This window comes from Cydia pomonella, chromosome 1 (genome assembly GCF_033807575.1).
Source record: "Cydia pomonella isolate Wapato2018A chromosome 1, ilCydPomo1, whole genome shotgun sequence".
NCBI lineage: Eukaryota > Metazoa > Arthropoda > Insecta > Lepidoptera > Tortricidae > Cydia > Cydia pomonella.
The window spans coordinates 11,921,991-11,944,639 of record NC_084703.1 but is presented as its reverse complement, the minus strand read 5'-3'; the positions used below and the strand labels follow the sequence as shown (position 1 = coordinate 11,944,639).

General features: G+C 34.8%; 1 protein-coding gene and 1 long non-coding RNA gene across 6 annotated transcripts in view; one reads left to right on the top strand and one right to left on the bottom strand.

The window, feature by feature from the left end:
* LOC133534859 (SCY1-like protein 2) overlaps positions 1-22,649 on the bottom strand; it is a 170,240-nt gene that overhangs the window by 106,291 nt on the left and 41,300 nt on the right. For 3 of the 5 annotated variants that reach the window (XM_061874158.1, XM_061874173.1, XM_061874165.1), the window contains exon 1: positions 6,422-6,811. In XM_061874158.1, the coding sequence (XP_061730142.1) occupies positions 6,422-6,793 (372 nt within the window). In that variant the 5' untranslated portion in view covers positions 6,794-6,811. Of the gene's footprint in view, positions 1-6,421; positions 6,812-15,453; positions 15,603-22,649 lie in introns of those variants that run through there. The other 2 variants (XM_061847782.1, XM_061874182.1) reach the window with 2 other exon arrangements.
* LOC133515326 (uncharacterized) lies at positions 15,604-18,293 on the top strand. Its single transcript, XR_009799011.1, has 2 exons — positions 15,604-16,068; positions 17,331-18,293. It is a non-coding gene; the product is annotated as an uncharacterized LOC133515326 (long non-coding RNA).

Below are 22,649 nucleotides of genomic sequence, written 5' to 3'. Positions count from 1 at the left end.
ATACAATTGAACCTTAATGACAGCTATTAGCTCGTTTGTAGAAAACGATCATAGAAATTGAGATCTTAATATTCCTAAAATCCAATTTGCCGTGAACACCAGTGTTAATGAAGTAACTGGGTTTAGTTTAGTCCTGCTTTTCTGGTATACGGCAGAGAGCTTGTTCCGTGTGGGTCATTCTACGGTGCCCCCAACTCGAGTGCATTTGAGTATGACGACCTCATTTTTGCATCGCGTTATAAATATGCTGAGAACTTAGGCCACTTGTCCCCTATTCCCGAAAAAGTGCAAGCTGCAATTTGGGATGCACATGTAACGAATTGTAAATATGTATTATAATTTAAGGCGCAAACATGCAGAGTTTAATGAAGGCGATGTCTTTTGACGTCGTAATTACCAGCTAATTGATGCTGGTAAATATTTTACTACAAAACTTGTGCCCTTTGTAAAATGTTCTGTATTAAAAAAGCTATCTCCTCTTGTGTATGAATTAGCAGATTCTAATGGTCGTGCCATAGGCAGATGACATATTAAGGATTTAAAATTGTAAATATTATGTTATATATATTAAGTTTTTTTTTTCTCTTCCTGGAATTTTCCTTCATATCGTATTCTGGAAAATTCTCCTGGGCGCTAGGGGTACTGTAACATGGCAAACCTGCATGGTGCAGTCGCCGCGCGCACTGGTCGGTTATATAAAAATATGCCCTTTTCGCTCGTCTTTTGTTTTTCTTCGGGTAAAATTTTCTCGACAATTTGAAGGCGAATCGCACGACTCAAATTACATTTATTTGATGTTATTGAAGCTTAAACGCTATTATTATTTAAAAAATATTTCTTACTTAATGGGCCCCTAACGCAGGTAAAGATTGTACATATGTATAATAGTTTTAAGTTCTGCTTGTGTTTTACCCTAAGCCAAGTCTTATTTGTACGTCACTGGCTCTTGTAACTGATATTAGTTTATTTTATTGTACATATTTTACTATTATATTTTTTACTATAAGAACCTGTACCCCTAGTGTAAATATTTTCGACAGCGAAACGTGACGTACGCGTTTGCGTTAAGTGTCATTTTGTATGAGATTTTTGACTTTCCAAAACGTCCCGCTTGGCGCGCTGTTCAAAAACCTATACAAAATGAGACTTAACGCAAACGCGTACGTCACGTTTCGAAATCGAAATTATTTACACTAGGGGTACTGGTTTCATTTAGTTTCTACCGATTTAGTTAGCCGGCTACATAGTTTAGTTTAAGCGGAGTTTGTGTTAAATTGTTCATATGGTACATTCTAGTAACGATGCTTTTAATAGGCAATGGATGTGCATCAAATGTGTCGGTAAATGCACCACGGCACACATCGTGTGTATATTCACTATCAAATATATAGTGACGGCCAAAGTAGCTAAATATATCGGCTTTTTAAGGTAACAATAGTAAATTATTGTAAAGGCCGGGCTATTCGTGAACGAGTTTCGATTGTCGGACGATGCAAAGGTGAGTCCGAAAAGAAGACGAATCCACGAATTTCTATTCCTGCTGACGTATATATGGTGCTTTTCTCCAAACATGCTTGGAAATAAGGTAAATAAATAATTATTGAAGATCTGATCAAAAACAATCACGTTCCAAACCCGTTACCACTTTATAGTTTATAATCTTGTTCAAAATGCAAATTTTATTAAAATATCGTTTTTATATGTAAACCATTAATGAGAATACCAAACGTATAAACAATTCTTCAATAATTTTAAACAATCAAGATTGTTTTTAGCATTTAATATTGATTGTTGATTAAATTTTTTTAATTGGATTTTAACATAATTAACATCTTCCCGTATTAGTTTTGATATAATAAAGGCGAACATTTTCGAGCATATTGTAGAAATAGTACATTATTGCAGAGGCCGGGAAAGAGCAATTCGTGGATGAGTTTCGATTTTGTCGGACGACGGGGTCACTATCAAATTTACCTTATCGCTAAAGGACAATATAGCTGAACCGCCTGGATTGTGTTATGTCTTTGTAACTACATAGACATGAATGCTAAATGCCTCTTTGGCAAAACGTCTAGATCCTAGAACGTAACAATTTAAAATGATCTAGCAGCAAAACATCTTTATCTTCGAATGTCTTTATTTCTTAATAGACTCAACGAGGGGGGTGGGGTTAGGGTCGGCAACGCGCATGTAACTCCTCTGGAGTTGCAGGTGTACATAGGCTACGGAGACTGCTTACCATCAGGCAGGCCGTATGCTTGTTTGCCACCGACGTAGTATAAAAAAAAAAAACAAAAAAAAAAAACAAATGCTAAATGGTCCGATAGTAACACGTTTGTATCTTAAAACGCCTTAATTACTAAACAGTCAAGCAGCTAAAAGTCTGGATTGTGTAATGTTTTTATTGCTAAATGGAATAAACGCCAAGCGACCCATTAGCAAAACGTCTGGATTTCAAATGTTAAGTATTATAATATTGAATAGATATAATATAGAATTAAAACCTTGTCGCACAATCTATTATTTATATCCTTCAACGTAATAAGTCTTACTTATTGTCATGTTTGAAAATCAATGAATTTTCAATTCTTGGAATTATTGCGAATTTCCGTGCTGTAAATTTATACAAATATTTATCCGATCTTCAGAATTACCTATTGTATGCTACGGAGGATAATATGGAGGGCGATGACTTTTCCTTTGTGTTTATTGAGAGTCAAAAATGAAAATCGATATTGATACGAAATGGTTATAGATATAACTGTGCTTCTTTGAATGCCGGAGGGACCTCCCTGTGGAGATGTAATAAACGAGGGGAGTGTACTGATTCTGTGACTCTTACTGCTGCAAAAACAGAAATCATAAGGGAAAGTAAGCTGACCCACTCTTGTAACTCTCATACGGTAAAGAACCAAATAGATTGTGTGATAGATAAATGTAAAAAAAATTGCCCGTACAGAATTTAATACAGTTAGAAAATTTTTGGAAGAAGCTTTTATTGAGTCGGATCTTGATGTGATCCCCAGTTTTCAATCAAAAAAGGATACATTATACCGTGCCAGGAGGAATTTCTTGAAAATGCGTAAAACAGATTTTTCTTGTATAAATGAAATAGAGCTGCCTGAAATTCTTTCGAAAGCTTTTGTAGTTGACGTCGACGGCAATGAGAACAATCAAATTTTCTTGCTCGCGACAAGAGGATGCCGAGAGATGGAGACATCTATGGTAGATTAAAATACACAGTACTTTGGCGACGATACTTTTGAGAAACCCCATCTATTTAGTCAATTATATGCAATGCACGTGGACATTGACAGTTGTACGAAAAGTACCCACGTTGTGCCATTTGCATTTGCGTTGCTGCCCAATAAATGTCAAGACACCTATGAACGCCTCTTAAAAATGATAAAAGACTATTTTGAAATGAATATCAAAGATTTCTAATGTGGTGTTTCCTGGTGCCAAAGTAGCCGGTTGCTACTACCACTTTAATGCAGCAGTGAGGAGAAAATCTAGAAAATTAGAAGTGTCTGAGACTACAGAGGGTGAAAAAATAATAAGACTCGATAGCAATCTACCGCTACTACCAGCAAAGGACATACCCAATGTTTGGCTAATGTCTTTCTGAGCAGGCACAACGCCTGCGTTGTGATAAAATTGATCTTTTTATTGACTATTTTAAAAGGCAATGGATTTTAAAAACAACCCCTAACATATTGAGCTGTTTCCGTCAACGCCACCGTACGAACAACGCTGTTGAGGGATGGCACAGACGTTATAATACTCGTGTGGGGCCAAAAAAAAACCTTGATCTCATATGTATATGCACTGAAACTTGAAGCCAAATGGAAATAAAAGAGAATTACAAGTGTTTTCTTTGAAGCAACAAGAAGGAAATAAATTATATTATTTTTGATAAAAAGTATAGAAGAGAAATAAAGAAATTCAAAGATAAAAATATCACCGCATTACGTTGTTTAAAAAACGTCAGCCACATTAAACGGATATTATATTTGGGGACAAGTTTTGAGTAACCAGCTCTGTTTTTTAAATGCATTAAAACGATTTCTCAACTAAAGGAGTAGATAGTCATGTTCTTTATTATTTATTAAGGAGTAATTTTGTTTGTTTTAGTGAGTTTAAGTTAATGCAATATGTTCAATGTTACATTTACCAATAAAATATAACTAAGAATAAGCATATTTCATTTATTCATACTAGGGTGCCCTTACGAGTATTTTGCAATATTATAAAATTTGTAATAATTAGTATATAATCGATTATTAAATAAATTTTAATTTGTGTTGAAAAATCCAAATACAAGTTAACAGTAAAGGAATTACTTCAAATTTTATTTTTAAGTGTGATGGGTATGTGTTACTAACAAATAAAAATGTCAGAACATCCATATTAATATCATAACTTATAAACCTAGCTTTAACTGTTACATATTTATAAAATATGAGTATTATGACACATTAAAGTTCCAGACGTTTTGCTACTAACTCATTCTGTGTTCATGTCAATCAAATAATTTTACTTTCGACGAATTGGGAATTCTAATTATATAGACTATTTACATTTCATGACGTTTTGCTATTAGCTCGCATGTCGTCGCAGCTGAATTGACTATATGCTGACTGTGTATTTAAATTTTATGTCATCTAGCTGAAATGGCCGTTTAACGATAAGATCAATTAGATAGTGACCCGAGTCCGATAAAGAAGACGAATCCACGAATTGCTGTACCTGCCGAGGCATATATTATAGTGCTTTTCTCGCACTCAAATTGAACCTTCACATCCAAAACGTCATACACAATTTCTCTCTTTAATTATTTTTAAAAAGGTAAAGGCACAAGTGGCACAACTTATTCTGTCATTAAGTACCATTTAATATTCGTTCTTTCAATATAATTGTGCAGCATAAGCTGTATGTGCACGCACGAAATCTTTAAAAATATATATAAGTTATATGTATAGTCTTTGATTTTATTAAGCAGTATTCGCACGATCAGACACGACGGTCTTATAAGAACGAGACATGACACAGCTTGAAATGATGCTGACCGAGTCGTGTAGACGCAGCCCGCGGCTATAATAATTGGCTGTTTGGGTTTTTCTTAGTAGATATGTGTTTTTAAAAAATAAAAAACAATACAGTAATAACTTCCCGTCGTCTAAAACACGACAGTAATGTTTTTTTTTTTAATTTGAGTTTGATCATAATGATGAACTTCACGTTACAATAAGGTGAACATTTCCAAGCATATTGGAGAAAAAGAATGTTACGATGACGTATTTCGGCCGACGACGTATTACCGCACTGATTTTGACCCCTTTTTTGCAAAAATGAACCTCGGTTGGCCCGTAATAAGATACACCCAACCAGACCATCACTGATGATGGATGATTCCCATTTTGCACCCGCGGAACTCTTTTTCCTGCTTCTTCAAAGCTCCTAGCGTACACTCTATCATTCTGTTTATTGTACTTCTCTTCAATATCGAAAATCTTTTCGTCTGTAAAGAGGATATCACGGTGTCGATTTTTCGCGCACCGCTTTAAAAACTTCCGGGATCTTTTAAGCCTTATTGTTTTCAGACGGACATTAAGTAAGTGCCAACTTTTTTCGTATGCTCGTAGACTAAGATCTTCGTTTAAAACCTTTTTGACGGTTTTCTAATGGCACCCATCTGCAAAGCCATCAACTTCTGTTTTCGGACAGGATTTCTTGCTATGCGCGCCTTGATCACTTTGATCACTGTTGGTGTTCGTACGGAGCGAGGCCGGCCTATTATTTTCTTGTCCTCAACACTGGAGACTTCATTGTACCTATCAATAGTACGGTACACAAACCTAAGCGTTATATTTAAAATTTTGAGCAACTTTAAAATGGTACTTGGCGAATGCCCACAGCGGTGCAATGCTAAAACAGCTATTCGGTTTTCTTTCAATGTCTACTGCATCGTGAGAAGTTTTTTGTATTATCAAACATTCAAAAAGTGAATTCAATAAAATTTTCTTAAAATATTGTTCTAAATTTAATAATAATGTGCCAGTGACTGAACTTTGGGACCGACTACATATATTACTATGTCATATGTATACTTAACAACAACGCTCCATAGGAACGAGTCTGAAACCTTTTCAATCACGCATTGAAATGGGTTGATCGGGACTTAGGATTTAGAAGCTCTGTAGTAAATACTTACAGAAATTTAAAATTCCCACCATGTAACTCGTATTTACGAGTATAAAGGGCTTAGGAAGTTACTTAGGCTAAGTTACTAAGTTAACGGTTTAGAAAGTCTCATTTTGCTTCATTTAATTGATGAAAGAGGACAGTTTTTTAAAGATTAAGAGTTAGTGCAAAGTTGGATGATATTGCCATAGGTAGCGCAAGTGTAAGTATTACTTACCTTCCCGTCACTCTTTCTGTAGGCGTCGTGAACGCGCCACACGAGCCCGGGGCCCGCATTGCTGCTCTCCTTGCCGATCTCGAAGTACTGCATGATCGGGTTGCTCTCCAGCTGCGGTGGATTCTGGGTGCTCACGCTCTTAAGTTTGGATATGATGCCCGCCATGCCGGAGCCGATGCGTCGGGCAAACGGTTCGGTGCGTGAGGGTTCCGGCTCTTTGGCTTGTTCACCTGCAAGTACATACTGTATTAATGCAAGTTTTTGAACGCAATAGTACCTACAGTATTTTTTACACAAACTTTGTATCCCATATCCCATGGCGGGGCAAAGGCCTACCCTATTTATCGTGATTTTTTTTTCATTCATCACCATTTTTAAATACAAACGAATGCTTAATTTGTATTAACGATTTTTTAAGTGGCTTTGAGTATTATAAAATACTTACTCGTATGTACTACCGATAAACCCTATTTTTTACACCTGTTTTTTTTAAATAATCTAAGTAGTTCGCGTGAATATAGGTAAATAGCTGACCAAAATTCCCACACTGTCGTATGGGTTGTAGTTTTTTTTGTAAAAAAAAATATTTTTTTCTCATACCCGGACCAGCTTGACTTACCTACATAATGTAGGTATTTAAATTTAAACTACACCAATTTAATTGTCGTACCTATAATAGTTCACCTTTCTGCTAATTATTGTTTGTAATATATTTTACAGGACATATGGTGCTACTTTACCGCACTAGTGCGAAAATTAGCATATTACGTTACTTTGTCGAACATTTAAAGGGCCATATGTACTGTAAAACGTTGTACGATACATGTGCGAATAGGTAATTCGCAACTGTCGTGTCGATTTAAAACACTCCCTTCGGTCGTTTTTTTCGCCACTCGTCTCGAATTTCCTATTTTTCGCACTTGTATCGTAATGTACTATTATAGTATTATGTCTACAGATTATTAAAGATAAAAGAACTGCTTGAAATGTGCATTCGGTAAAAAGATATATCAGAACCCGTAGTGTAAATGTATTCGATAGCGTGACGTACGCGTTTGTGTTAAGTCTTATTTTGTATGGGATTTAGAAACAGCGCGCCAAGCGGGACGTTTTGGAAACTCAAAATCCCATACCAAATGAGATTTAACGCAAACGCGTACGACAGGTCACGCTATCGAATAAATTTACACTAGGGGTACAGGTCAAAAAGGCTCGATTTTATAGTGTTGTCTGTAGATAAAAGTGAATTTACGAATTAACGTTCTTTGAGATATACTCGTATTTTTATTTCTGTAATAATGCCTAGTTAGCAAAAGATTCTAATATTAAACGGCAGCTGACCTCTTTACACATGCCTATAGCAAATAGTATTAAAATGAATGAATGAAGTTTTTTGAGACACTTTGCTGTTGTAGCCGTGTTTCATAACTGCTACTTTGATGGTTTTGTAAATGTTTTGTTTTCTTTGACTTTACAGAACATTCTACCTTATATGCCTTGCTTCTATTGCGTTCCGTGTTCGTGGAACTACACTGAAAGGCCACTTTTCAGGTGGAAAATTCCTTACCATGATATACCTAATATTTGAAAAACCACTCTAAGACAGCACGTGATTCAATGTCTATGATCGATCCTCGAACCATGTCAAACGCATTGGGTATTTCTTTGGTAAGAAGGAAAGGTATTGCATGATTGTGCCTTATCCGAACAGCGATATATTCTGTATACTTTTTCACTAACGCTGTCAACTGTATGTGCTTCCATACATTGTGTCACTAATGAAACAACATCCAGTATTATGTTTTATTTACAAATTTTTAACAGACAACAAGGTCCACATTATAGAGTAAAATACATATAAATTTTAACTTAAAACTAAACACTATCTATTTTATGATGGCTTTCTATTCGTCCATGATAATGAATAGTGGTGAAAAGTTAACTCCATATTATGACTGCTTGTTGGATAACCAACAGAAACAATTAATAATATGACCGCTCAGTTTTGCGTGACAATAGTCCAAAAACTAAAGAAACGATAATGTTGCCCAACCTGACCGTGAACTGAGTACATATATATATTTTCTTTGTAGAAAGAAACGGGCCACTAGTTGGAGGAAGAGAGCTAAAGCGCGCCCTTAGCCTGTATAATTTGTACCGCTATTTCCAATTAACCTTTTGCTCTAAATTCCATAGAATTATATAGTTGAATTTTTAGCAGGTTTCTGGGACATTAGGATAGAATGTTTATTAAGTATCTACTTATTATAGTATATCTTTCGTTTTGTAAATTTGTTTTAAGTGCACTCTGACATTTATACGCATTTATCTTCAATCAAGTCCAGCAATAGAGCTCTTGTCTTTGTTTATTCAAATAATATAAATAGCCTCCGACGAAAATAAGATGTTTGCCTCGCTCTTGTTTATTTATTTCTGCAAATCTTATTTACTGTAAGGACATTTTCAACAAGCAGACGTAAAAAATAAAGTATATTTTTACACTCGATTGCATCTGATTACTCTTAGAAAAATAATCAAGTATCATGAGCCAGTAATAGACACAAATTAAAATAAGTTGCAACAATAACAATACTTGTTGTTGAGGGCAAGAGTTTTATAATTGGCTGCACATAATTACAAATAAAATAAAAATTTCTACTGGAGTGAAATATATATATATATATATAGAACATAATTTCCAAAAATATATTTTTTCATATCTACTAATATAAAAATAATAAAATACAAAATGTTGTTAATAATGGTGTATTATAAAATGTTTTCAATGTCCAAAATTGCTAATAGTTGATTAATTTGTGTAAATAATTTTCTCACTGCAGCCACATTCGATTATTTTTGTTATGCCCTGTGGTTAACTGGTAGAGAATGCCTTAAGGCATTAAGATCGCCATTTGTACTTATAAAGTTTAAATAAATAAATAAATAATATACACGAATTTCATTTCAGCATCAGGATTTGACATACCACAGATTTTGTGATGACCTAGGATACTAGGGTGAATTGCATATACATAGTATATGTGCACGAATTAAGTATAATTAATACAATCCAATACAATTTACATAACTAATTTTGTTAACATAATGAAATCAATTAACTTAGGACTAATTAAAGATCCCTAACTATGCTTAACTACGTTTTTTTTTTTCAATTCACCCACTTTGCACGACATGATTATAGTACCCCTAGTGTAAATTTTATCGACATCATAACGTGACGAACGCGTTTGCGTTAAGTCTCATTTGGTACAGGATTTTGAGTTTCCAAAACGTCCCGCTTGGCGCTCTCTTTCTAAATCACATACAAAATGAGACTAAACGCAAACGCGTACGTCACGTTTCGAAATCGAATTTATTTACACTAGGGGTACAGTATGTTTCTGTAGTCCAAGTCAGAGTTATTTGTAGATTATTTAGTTGATAGTATAACTCCACCAGTTTTCTTTTTCTGATATACAATCCTTTGCCATCCGCTTTAATTTAGAACTATTCGCGAAAAGTACCATGTTAATACCCCTTCGTCACTATTGATTGCGCAGTGACAACACGTTCAACCCCACCAAAATAGTAACTGTGAGCTGTGACTTTTTAATAAATAATTTTAAGTCGGTTTATATTAAAGAGTGCTTAGAGAAATGAGTATTGCCATTTATTAGAACCCATAAAGGGCCAGTATAGCCAGCTGCCACTACTCAAAAAAAAATTTCGGCATGGTATGCTAATAATCAGGTCAATTACATACCCCGCGAGATGAATCCTCGGAATTGTCCCCAATTTCAATCTATCAAAAACTACTGGGCAATCATGAATAAAAATTTAAACAAGACTAGTCAAATTGTCCAGGATATCAATTCATTGCGATCTACAAGAAATCAACATGCCAAAAATGTCGACCAAAGTGTTGTGCAGAAGATGAAGGGGCTCCATTACTATTAACAGCTCGTAATTATTTACGTAACAGAGATTTTCTTCTATTCTATTTCTATTTTCTTCTATTTAAAATCCACCATTAATAACTTCCTTATTTTATTTACTTTAAAAAATATCAATCTTCTAGTGCGTACCAATTCTATATGAACTATGCTTTAGTGTCAAATGTTTACTAAATACAATAAACTACACATGTTTTGTGTAATCCGCGCTAGAGTATTTCTAATTGTGTGTCCCATTGTAAATCACCTTTGATCCGCGCTCTCCAATATCTTGACGCGCTCTGCGTATCAGCACATTTGCAAGCAGTTGGGTGAAACTATGTAAAGAGTGTATGAGGTTCTGTGAGGCGATGGATAAACGGGAATCTTCTGTAATCTATGTATTAAATACGCTTATTTTTTGATTTTTTGTACTAGTGGTACTTTGCTTTTTTTGTGTATACTTTTTATGAATTTCGCACTGAATTAGTACTAACTGTAATGATGTGTAATTTTTGTAACAAATAAAATAAAATAATTGTAAGCTAAGGAAGCAAGAGTTAGTGCATCGACCCATGAAACAAGTGCCAGGCGCACATATTCCCGCTGCCCTAGCTGAGAAGCGCTCGGATCTTGGGCGCGGTCTGTAGGTAATAAATAATATTTAAGGTGTGGAATGAAATCATCAGCATTCATTTGATGCAACACATATGTACCTATGTATGTGTAATCAATTGTTCGGGTGCAATTTGCATTCTTTATAATAAGGCTTCAGGCATTTGATGACATAGTTACACAGGAAATTGTCTGTTTCAAAGCTATTTGCGAACTGTTTTGAAACTTTTAAAGACTTAAGTAGGTACCATGCCGAACAAAATATTAAAAGTCGGTTCTGGTCATCAGCACGGGTACCACGAGTTGGTATTTTACATCAACGTTAGCAACTACGTGAACTCTATTGCTTTCCCTCTCTATCGCACCAATTCATCAGTGTGAGCGAGATGGACTGCGATCGAGTTTACGCAGTCACTAACGCAAACGTCAAGTGTCAACTAGTGGTACCGCTACAGGTCTGAACTATGTTTACCTAAGCTTGTATCATATACCACCGATGTTGAAAATAATCCAGTAATTTCAGCTTGGAACTTTCATTTATTTAGTGGGTAATTGTCAAAAATAAACATGGTCCGAAAATTTCATGGTTTGCCAACTTCTTCGACAATAACATGGTGGGGTTTCGAGATTAGAAACTTGAATTTAATGAGACATTTTGTCACAATTAGCATATTAAAAACCCAACCGACCGAAAAATGTACCTAGTAATTCAATAGGCTATTAAGCTGGCCATACACACTAGGGTATGCCTGCACAGTTTTATCAACTGCATAGGTAAGTAAAACGGAACGTGTATGGTATTCAGCTGTGCAGATTCCTATATAGCTTTACCTTTGCAGTTGAACTGTACAGGCAAAACTGCGCAGGCATACCCTAGTGTGTATGGCCAGCCTTAGGCCATACAAAATATTTTTATGATGAAGCATACGAGTACAAAAAAAACTCGTATGTGACACACGAGTAAATAGGTAAATATACGAATTTCGGCAAGTTGAGATTGGATTTAGTTTTCCAGCGTGCCAACTTAAATATGATCGTATATATTTATAATAAAGTTCTTAAGTAGTACCTAAAAAATCTACCTAGTACCCACGAAAGTAGTTTTACTCGTAATAAGTCGTTCCTCGTAGTCTTGAAATTATTTAGTTGCACACACACTACACAAGTAAAAATTGAATCATATAGACTCTGTTCCAGCTATATGCCTAAATTTAACTGTAATAAATAATATTTTCTGGCAAAGGAACGAAGCTGAAACTATTCATATTATTAAGAGGAAATATTAGCCGAGTCCTTTCTTAGATTTGAGAACTTTAGGTAAATATCTCCATCTCGCTGACGCGGGCGGCTCCTAATATTAGTGCAGTAAGGACGACTGCATCTAAGGCGACAATTCCTGCGTAAAATCTCAGTAATCGAGGTATGGTTCTCGACATTTTCTTCCTTCAAAACTTAAATCGAAACGAAATTTTTGGAACGGAATTAAAAAGAAATTATCTGTGCTTGATTTTTGGGTTTATTGTTGCCGATTTTGTATGCTAGGCATCTATTCACGGCGCATTTATTAGGCAGTTTTAGCGCTTTTTAAAGAAATGTAGTTCTTAAAAAAACAAGAATATCAAAATAAGCAAAACATCTAGGGCTAAAATCCAGAGAGGAAACTGTCGAGACCGTTTGTATGGAAAAATTACCACTAAATTTTCCTCTTAAATTGATTTTTGAACAGTAGGAATTCGATACATTTAACAATATTCTAGCGCCTATGTCCTGCGCCAGATTGAAAAGAATTAAATTCATGTACAAAAATAATAACAAGTAACCGTAATACATTAATTGATATAGCATTTAAATACGAGTATAGTAACATTTTGTGAGGATCTTTATAATAACTTTTTTATGGGGTTAGGTACAAACGCGATACTGCTAACGAAGCTCATGCCGACTAGATACTAATTACTATTTGGGATACTAATTGGGCTCACGTTTAACCTTGTTATCATGACAGTAAAGTTGATTGACATGAAGATTATTATCACATACATTAATATCACTATTACAAGATACAAAGTGGATCAGAATTAATGATGTTTAATTTTCCATAAGCTTGTAAAAAGACAGTTTTTGGTTACATCAAAAGGTAAAGCTTATGCGTTAGAAATGGGAATATCCAGGGATGAAATCAACACCTGCTGACCATGTTTTTTTATTATTACACTAATTTCTTTTAAAATGATGAAATTAGGTTTTTCTACTCTAACTTTAAGTAAGTTAGAGTATAATTGAAATATTTTTATCACAATTATTTCAGTTAATACTTTTTTGTTATCTTCCTACTAAGTAGATGGGCTTGTATAGGATTGGGACTGGTACTGAATATTTGGATAAGTATCAAAATGTTAAGTCTACAGGAATTACCACCACAATTGTAAACACAACTATCTTTAGGAAACAATAACTTGTAATTCGACAACAAGACAAATTATGTACTCGTACTTTCATTTTAAAATAATTCAAAAGAGCGATGTGATACTTATGGCCCGATTCGAAGAATTATTATGATACGTTTAAGATCTTTAAAAGATCGATAACTAAACATGTCAAAATTGACGTTTATTTCGATTCCGCTCTGATCCCAATAAGATCTATCTACGATATTTCTGACGTCCAAGTGACATTAGTTGTCCGAATCGAGTTGCTTCTGACAATTATACGACAAAAAACGATATCTACATGAGAACTTATCTAAGCCAGAAATTATCGTAATCGTATCTCATTCTTTGAATTCGGCCGCTACATTTGTAGCGCCGTTGGAGTAATTTTAGCAAAATAATAAAATGGTTTCAGTAAATCTAGCCAAAACTGTATGCCTAACATGGGCATGGGCTATGACGCATTAAACAATAAAAACCGGTCAAATGTGAGTCACACGCATTCCGAGGGTCTCGTCCTATTACATAATATTTAACAATGATATTTGTTTAAGTCCGCCTAGTACCTACTTAAGTAAATTTTATTATTTGGGGTTATGCCATATAAGTTTGTTTTTGTTATCACACAGAGTTAAAGGTGAACAACATTTCTTTTATTTTCAGATAAATTTTATATGTTGTTGTTACAGCAACCGATGAACATTCTGTGTAAAGTTTAACAGGCAACTTTAATTTATTTACTCAATTTTGTGTTTTTTTTATTTGTCGTTAAAGCGGCAAGAGGTAAATACCTATACTGGATTTTTTTTACTGTAAGTGTAGCTATTAAGGTTCTTGAGATAGAACTGAGAACAGATCTCCGGTAGATACGTCTCTGCCCAATTCCGGTATATATTGACAGATAGTCAAGTTCCAGACAGATCTGACAGACACATCTGCGCGTATCCTTAGCTATAAAGTCCGCTTGCAGACAGGTGGATCGACGCACAGGCAGGTGGACAAACAGAAGAGTAGACAGACAGACAGTAGGACGAACGGACAAACAGACAATTTTGATAAAATAATTCCGTTTCTCAGCCTTCCTATTAAAACCTTTAAATGAAGTTAAAATAAGTTATCTTAGTTTACATCAAAGATCCTAATTAAGATAAAATAATTAGAATAACGTACTTATAGTAAAGTTGTATTACTTTGTAAGCTTAGTTTATTTGACGTTAAGTACGGCAGACGTTAAATAAGGCAGGTAAAAGTCCTCTGTAAACATGATTAAAACTTTGAATTTATAAAGGATAATTGATGAATTAATTGTTTTCTCTTAGGTAGTTAAGCTTGAACTGGATAAAACATAAATAAAATAATTAATTTTGATATAGGAGAGGTGGAAATATGAAAAGGAAAAGGAGGTATTAGTTATTACACTTAGCGAAATATAGTGGATGTTTCCAGAAACGAATTTTAATAAACTCAAAATAGGTAGGACTCTTAAACAAATTTCATGCTGTAGTACTGCAATTTTATGCTGAATTATGTAGGTATATCATACTGTATGTATTTTGATATTACCACAAACTTATACTACGCACTGAATCTTAACTACCAGAGCATAATTTATTTTTGAGCGGCATTGTATTTCGTACATCATAGTCACTATGAATGTGTGTTCGTTACAGCCTAAACTAATCAGCCTTTAATTATGTGGGCGTATCAAAAATACACGCTGTATATTTATACAACATGTATTTTTTAATATTACCTGAAACTGCAACCAAACGCAGGTTGTTGTACTATGAACCGATATTTCAAGGTAATTTTAAGTTAGTCTTAACCACGTAATGAATTTTTGAAAATTTATCTAGCACCAATGTATTGCGTACACTTATTTGACACATGGAAGAAAATGGTCTAGTATTGTTTAGTTATTATCGTTACGTATTTCCTACATAAGGCTACTTGGCAGCCAAAACCGAATCATTATTGCGTTTAAACATTTATTAAATGTTAATTATGAACTTGCCAAATTAAAGGCAAAGAATTCTTATAACAAAACCATACTTACCATTTTATAACCAAAACAATTGCCTTGCAATGAACAAATTACATAAAGTTTTCATTTCTATTTCTCTTTCTATTCTATAATTCTTCTGAAATTGTTAGGAAACCAATGATTCTACTATTCAATTAGCATTATTTTAAATTACTAAGCACTGTAAGGAAGATAGTAAATAATAAACAATCGGTTGACAAGATAAAGTCAATGACACACTTCAACCCGATACCTACCACAGAAATAGCTAATTAGTCACCTACTTAAATAAAACGTTTGTTCAAGGAATATTCACTTCATTCAAAATTAATTTTAAGTTATTAATACAAACTACCAACCTAATGATAACTAGTTTCAGCAAACTCTGGCACACTTCGCATTACTGTTTACTGGCTGGTAAGATATAATGTTATTAAGCTAAATTACAAAAAAGAAAATAATTTGTTTTGACGTAGATTGTCTCGTAAATCGGTGTCGATAACTTCCGCACAGGTTATCAGTTGAGTGTCGATGGCGGATGGTCGACAATTTTAAAAATATTTTAGGTTTTTTGCGTCAACTCCATTTTCAACTGGTAAAATCATCGCAAAATTTGTCTAAATTTAAGTTGCTAATCCAATTATTATGGTAAGACGTAATAATAATCACTTAAAAAGTAGTGTAATTTTTTAGTTTGTAGGGGGGGGCCATGGCAACCTTAGTGACTCCTCATGAACGAGGAACGAACGTTACTTTGAACCATTCGGGAGATGGAAAACTTAGACACTCTTTAACGTTTAGCTTAGCCCACTATGAGAATTTCGAAAATACGCACTCTTCTAAGTCGTCCATTCCCGTAACCGAACAAATATATCGGCGTGAAAGGAAGAAACGTAAAGAACTTAAGGAACGCAATGAAAAATACTGAATAAAGATAAGGAGGCCGATCCAGGTCCTCCAGCCCTCCCGACAGATGGTCGGATGTCTCAAACATGGATTTTAGTCAGCCTCATTGCAGTTCGGAGGAAAGTCAAATCTCGCCAGGCCAGCATACGTTGGCCCAGTCTCATCTCGCAACTCCACCGGCTCATTTAATAGACCCGCAGGAAAATAATACTCCCTCTCAGACTCCGTCTTCTCCCACTACGCCCATTAGTCGCATAAAATATACGACCAATGATGCAACGTGGTGTTCCGAGAAAACCTTGGTTCTCCAGGATTTTTATTCAAAAACAGTTCTGCTCCACAATTATAAGAATGAGACTGGGCCATTGCTGCACCCCCGCCCACTTAAAGAAAATCCATGTTCGGGACTCCTCTCTGTGTGAATGTGGAGTAGACGAAGGTGACCTAAATCACATTTTCTTTGCGTGTCCGGTAAGCATGATTAATTATACGCGGACCTCATAAGTTTAAAAGTTTCATTTCCTACTCACATTTTAGAGTTGATGCAAATTAGGGATAGGGACACTCTGGTAGCCCTAGTTTCTTTCTGTAAGCTTAAAAAATTAAAGATTTAATTTCAATTGGCTCAATTGTTCCTAGCTAATTATCTATTTAATGTTTTGATTTTTCTTTACATCTAAATTTACTATCGATCCTACATTCTCATTTGGATAAGCAACTTTGTGTTTGATAAGAATTCGCGCCCCCGAAATACGATTATTGTTATCATAAATCCACATGACATTGGCAATCAATATCAAGCCATTAAAAAAAAACTTCCACACAATGCCAAGACCATATATTTAGTTCTCAGGAACTAGCCAAAATAATTTTAATTTATGGCGTAACTGGACGAATTGGGCGGCGAGCCATAAATAGTATATACAAGCAGCGATTTCTAGATCGTAGGCAGGACCCATGTTTTCGAGCATTACAGCGAGTTCGTGATAATGTTCATGTTACAGGAAGAGTCTATACCAGAAAATTCAGAGAGAAGAGAGGATATTGCAAAAATTTGCTGCGAACTCCGAAACTATCACAACAGCGGCAGGGCGGCAATTAGCTATGAACCACAGTACGATCCACAAAATTCTTAAAAAAGACTTACAACATCCCTGCGAATTTTTGTTACGGATTATCTGGACTGCCGAAGTACATTTACAAGGAACGGTGTATGGAATCAGCGGAATATGCACTATTGGGCCCGAGTAATCTCCCACGTATCAAAAGAACTAGGCCATCAGTACCGCTGGTCAGTGAATTTATGGGCGGCAATCCACGGAGATAGCGTTATCGTACCAGTTTTCATTGACGGAAACCTTAACGGCAATAGATTTCTTGAGACGATAAATGGCACTTTAGCAGATTATGTTAACGCATTGCCGGAAGCTGAACATATGCAGACGTGGTTACAATTGGATGGTGCTCCTGCACACTCTTCAGTTCGCGTCCGTAACGCATTAAACGCGATGTTCCAAGACCGATGGATTGGAAGGTTTGGACCCCGTCGTTGGCCAGCTCGTTCTCCAAACCTCACGCCGCTCGACTTTTACTTATGGCGAGCGGTAAAAAATGAAGTTTATTCCCAACCTAGAACGACTGTCGAACAACTCCGGGAAAAATTACAGATGTAATTGAAAATCTCCAGCAAGTTGATATGGAGAAGGTACGACAATCATTGTTAAATATGTTGATGTGTGGCTTACCTCGAGATTCAAGGACGTGTGCAAAATCGGTACCTTAGACGTGTAAATCGTAATAATTTTTATTTTTACTACAAATTTATACCAAACTCAATGTCAGCTATTATTGACAGCAGTTAAAAGTTATCACTTGTGACAGTTGTGACGTCACGTCAGTAAGACAAAGTAGCGATACATTGTGTTGAATTATTTTATTAAGGAAAAATAAAAAAATAGTTAACGAGATTTTTCTTGCAATATCGGTTCATAGCACTAACGCCTACGTCTGGTTTAAATTTGAGGTAATATTAAAATTACACGCTGTATAGGCCGAGTCGCTTTTATAATATGTATTTACACTCTTACTTCTAAACTATCTTCAATGTTATTAGGTAGGTATTAATGTCTGACTGTGCATATGTTATTCATAGTTATACACGATAATGCATATTCGTATAGTTATTGGACGAGTACATGCGAAACAATAGTCTTAGATAAAAACAACAATATTGCAGAATTAATACGTAAGTATATGAAGCTTTTCCTGGTCTAGTCACGTAATCGGCCGTGATCATGTAGGAACGGAGGTCGTTCTGCTTAACTAATTAAAAGGTGCCCGTCACACAACTGGCTAATTAATGTGCTTTATTAAATAAGTACGAATTCTAATATTTTATTAACAAGGTAGTCGCAAAGGCTGCAAGTAAATTTTAAAGCAGGTTAATATGAAATGGTGCAGATGCAGCAAAGTACATCCAAGTTAACTACACCCAAGTTTATACCTATCATTATTTATGAAACTAGTACTAACTCTTCGTAAGCACCTTAGGATTGGGGTACCGTAAGTTTTAGAGCACCGAGATTTTACACCAAATCGATACATGTTTCTAGAGGAAGTTGAAAAACATAATTTTGATTATAATTGAACATAATTCTTGCAAAGATATAAATCATAAAAAAAAAGTTTGTCTACCGCTATTCATCAGCAACTCTTGCATTACCAAGAGTACCTTATTCTTGTGTTTAAGTAAGTAATAAACACTCTATTGTACGAAAATATATTGGTTACAGCAGATAATAATACATATAATCCGTGTAGTACAGTCAGCATCAATAGTAGCGGATGAAACAACGCGCCAAAAGTATCTGATATTCTGGATAACTTTTCCAAATATAGATAAATCTCTAAAATTTACATTCAAAAGTATATATTTTACCGTCTTAATTGTTCTACATATAGAACCATCACATTTTGTTAAGCTGTTACAGAATGGTAGATACTTTTGAAACCTTGTTTGATACGCTACTTTTGATGCTGACTGTACAACGGCGAACGTATCTCTATGAGGGAACCCTTCCAGTTAACCAACAAAAGTAATAAAAACTATACCTAAAGTAATTCACATCGACAATTCAAAAAGTATTTTACGTATGAATCAACCGTACGTACAGTCACCTGCAACAGTCACTTACACAACGAAGGGCGCAAAAATATATGATACGATCTTATTTGTAGACCCACAAGAGCGAGTCACATATTTTTGCGGTCTTCGATGAGTAACATATTATTGCAGGTAGCTGTACTTATCCATTTTCAATTTAATTTTGTTTGTACATATACAGAGTTTGGACTGATAGATTTTAGGAGGGGAAAAGCCATGTGCTGGTTATCAAATGCTTTGACTTATGTTTGATTCACGAAAGTTGGCAAGGATTTTATATCTCATTATTTGAACCATGGATTAAATTATCATAAATTATGTTTATTTTGATAGTCATTATTATTATAAACGCATTCACTCATATTTCGTCTACTAAGCATCTTAATAGAATGTGTTATAACAAAGTTCCGGACAAATGGTGCTTCTGTCTCTTCCTAGCTAACGGAGCGGCAGACGTCTACTTTTAAATTAAATTTATTCAATGTAAAGTTTTCGCACGAACTAACCTAACTAATACCCGCGTATTCTAACATTTTCTGTCTCCTAATTTCAATGAACTTTTTTTGACTATTTCATACATTTTGCCTGATCAGATATCGATGTTTTCAATGGAAAATCCAATTTTTTTTGCGGTTTTGGGGTTGGTCCCATAGTAAAAGTAGCTTTATTTAGCGAGTAGAATCCAGTCCTACATTTAATGTCCCATGGCGGGAGACATACTGTATGACTACAAATGAAAATGTCACAAGCGGTCGTTAATCCAACGGTAAAAAATTGTATTTATTTATCACATCGGCCTTATTTTAACCTAAAGAATGTATTTCTAATATCTATTTATAATAAATATTAAATTTTATAAAAAAACGACATTATATGCCCTATGCCTGTTGGCACAGAATGTGTAGCGATAGTAACTGTTTCCATTGAACCTATTATATATAAGAAACTACAATAAAATGATTGTTGTAACCTATGACCTCTTTAGAGATTAACTGACACATATGATTAGTTAGCGATGACTTAAGTGTCAGTGCTTGTGGCCGTCATCTCTGATGCGTGTTTTCTCACACTTTGTAAGTGCTTAACTAAATCAAAATGAGTCAAAGTGAAGAAGAATTGATCAATAAATTAAATCAAATATTTTATTCGTCTGAAGAAGAAAGTGATGGTGATGAGTTTATATTGCCACGCCCTCAGAATAGCAATAACATAAATGTTTTATTGGACAATATTCAAGATATGAATACTGTGTATAACTGGTTGTGAAGCTATCGAACCAGAAATTTCTGAAGCACTAGTTGGCACAATTGATGAATATTGGCCATCATTCATCATCATCATTATTGGTCAGCACAGACAAAATGTTTGGGGTAGGAAGGAAGACGCCATTGTTAAAAATAAGTTTGACAAGGTATTGGAACCAACGAAAGAGTGCACTCATGGAAATGAACATTTACAAAAATCTATTTCCTGAATCGCTCATAGATTTAATTGTTAGAAATACATATTTGTATGCTCAGCAACAAAAAAGTAAATATTATACAGCTGTAACAAACAGTGAACTTCGTGCATTTCTAGGTATGGCAATAATGATGGATCTTCATCCCCTATCAGATCTCGAATTATACTGGTCCTCAGATGAATTTTATAACAACCCAACGATTAGTCGCGTTATGACCTGTAAACGATATAAAAAGATTTTAGAAAATGTACATGTATGCAATAATGATAATGCTATACCGCGAAATCGACCCGGGCATAATAAATTATTTAAAGTTAGAGAGATGATCAATCTGAATAGAACATTTTCGGAAAATGCAATTCAATCTCAACGACAGACTATTGATGAAAGCATGATAAAATTTAAAGGTAGGTGCTCTTTAAAGCAGTACATGCCCTCTAAACCTATTAAGCGGGGCTATAAAGTCTGGGCTCGGTGCGATTCTAAAACAGGATATTTATATGAATTTGAAATTTATTCTGGTAAGAATAATGATTCAAATATCCCATTTTATTTATTATTTACGGTTGGGATATAAAGTAGTTACAACATTAAGTAAAAATGTGCCTGCGAACACCTTAATAGCTATTGACCCTTTTTTTTGAGTCTGCCTCTTCTAGATGCACTCTATGATAAAGGCATATATTGTGTGGGAACATTTCATGCAAACCGCCAAGGTATACATACACCACCTTCAATTAAAGAAACTCCTAAAAAGAAAACAAAACCGGCTCCTGGTGAATTTATGTACGAATATGCACATCCAACATCTATTATCAGATGGCATGACTCGAAAGACGTGTTAGTAATGACCACTGCATTTGACCCAAGGCAAGTTAAAGTTATCTGCAGGAACCAAAAAAATGGTACCAAAAAACAACACAATGTTTTGTCCTGAAGCTATTTGTGAATACACAAAAACGATGGGAGGTGTTGATAGATTCGACCAATATAAATCTATATATGCTATTGGTCGGAGATCTAAAAAAAATTGGCTTCGTCTGTTCTGGTACTTATTGGAGGCTGCTGTAATTAATTCATTTATACTCTACAAACACAGTCAAAACAAGTGTAGTCATTGTGATTTTCGCTTAAGACTTAGTCGAGCTCTTATAAACAATACTAGCTCTCGTAAAAGAAAAGCAACAACTTTCAAGAAAAAAAATATGGATGTTTTGGTATCCATGATGAGGTTCGCTTACAAAATGTAGGAGTGCATATGCCTTATGCCTTTACTCGACACATCAAAGAGATGTAAATATTGGTGTGTAAGTTTTTTTTTTCATAAAGAACTTCATGGAACGGCTGTCAGAAAAACGAATGTCAGATTGCCTTTTGTTTTACAAGGAAATAAAAGAAAAATGGCTAACATGACATTTACCATAAAAGGTGGAAGATAACTTTCTTTGTCAACATTCCAGGTCTTTTTATCTTCAGAGCCTCGCGTAATCTGCGTAATAACTCGCAATAATAGTCGGAATTTATAGTTTTACCTCTCTGGAGATAGTCAACCATTATTATTCCCTTTACTGTTGGTAGACCTTAATAATAAAAAAATCTGATCATATTTAGTATTTTATTACCACTTCATCCACACTTTTACATCACACTCACCACGTGATCTGGGTTCCGACAGAATACCAGTGCTTTGCTCGTAAG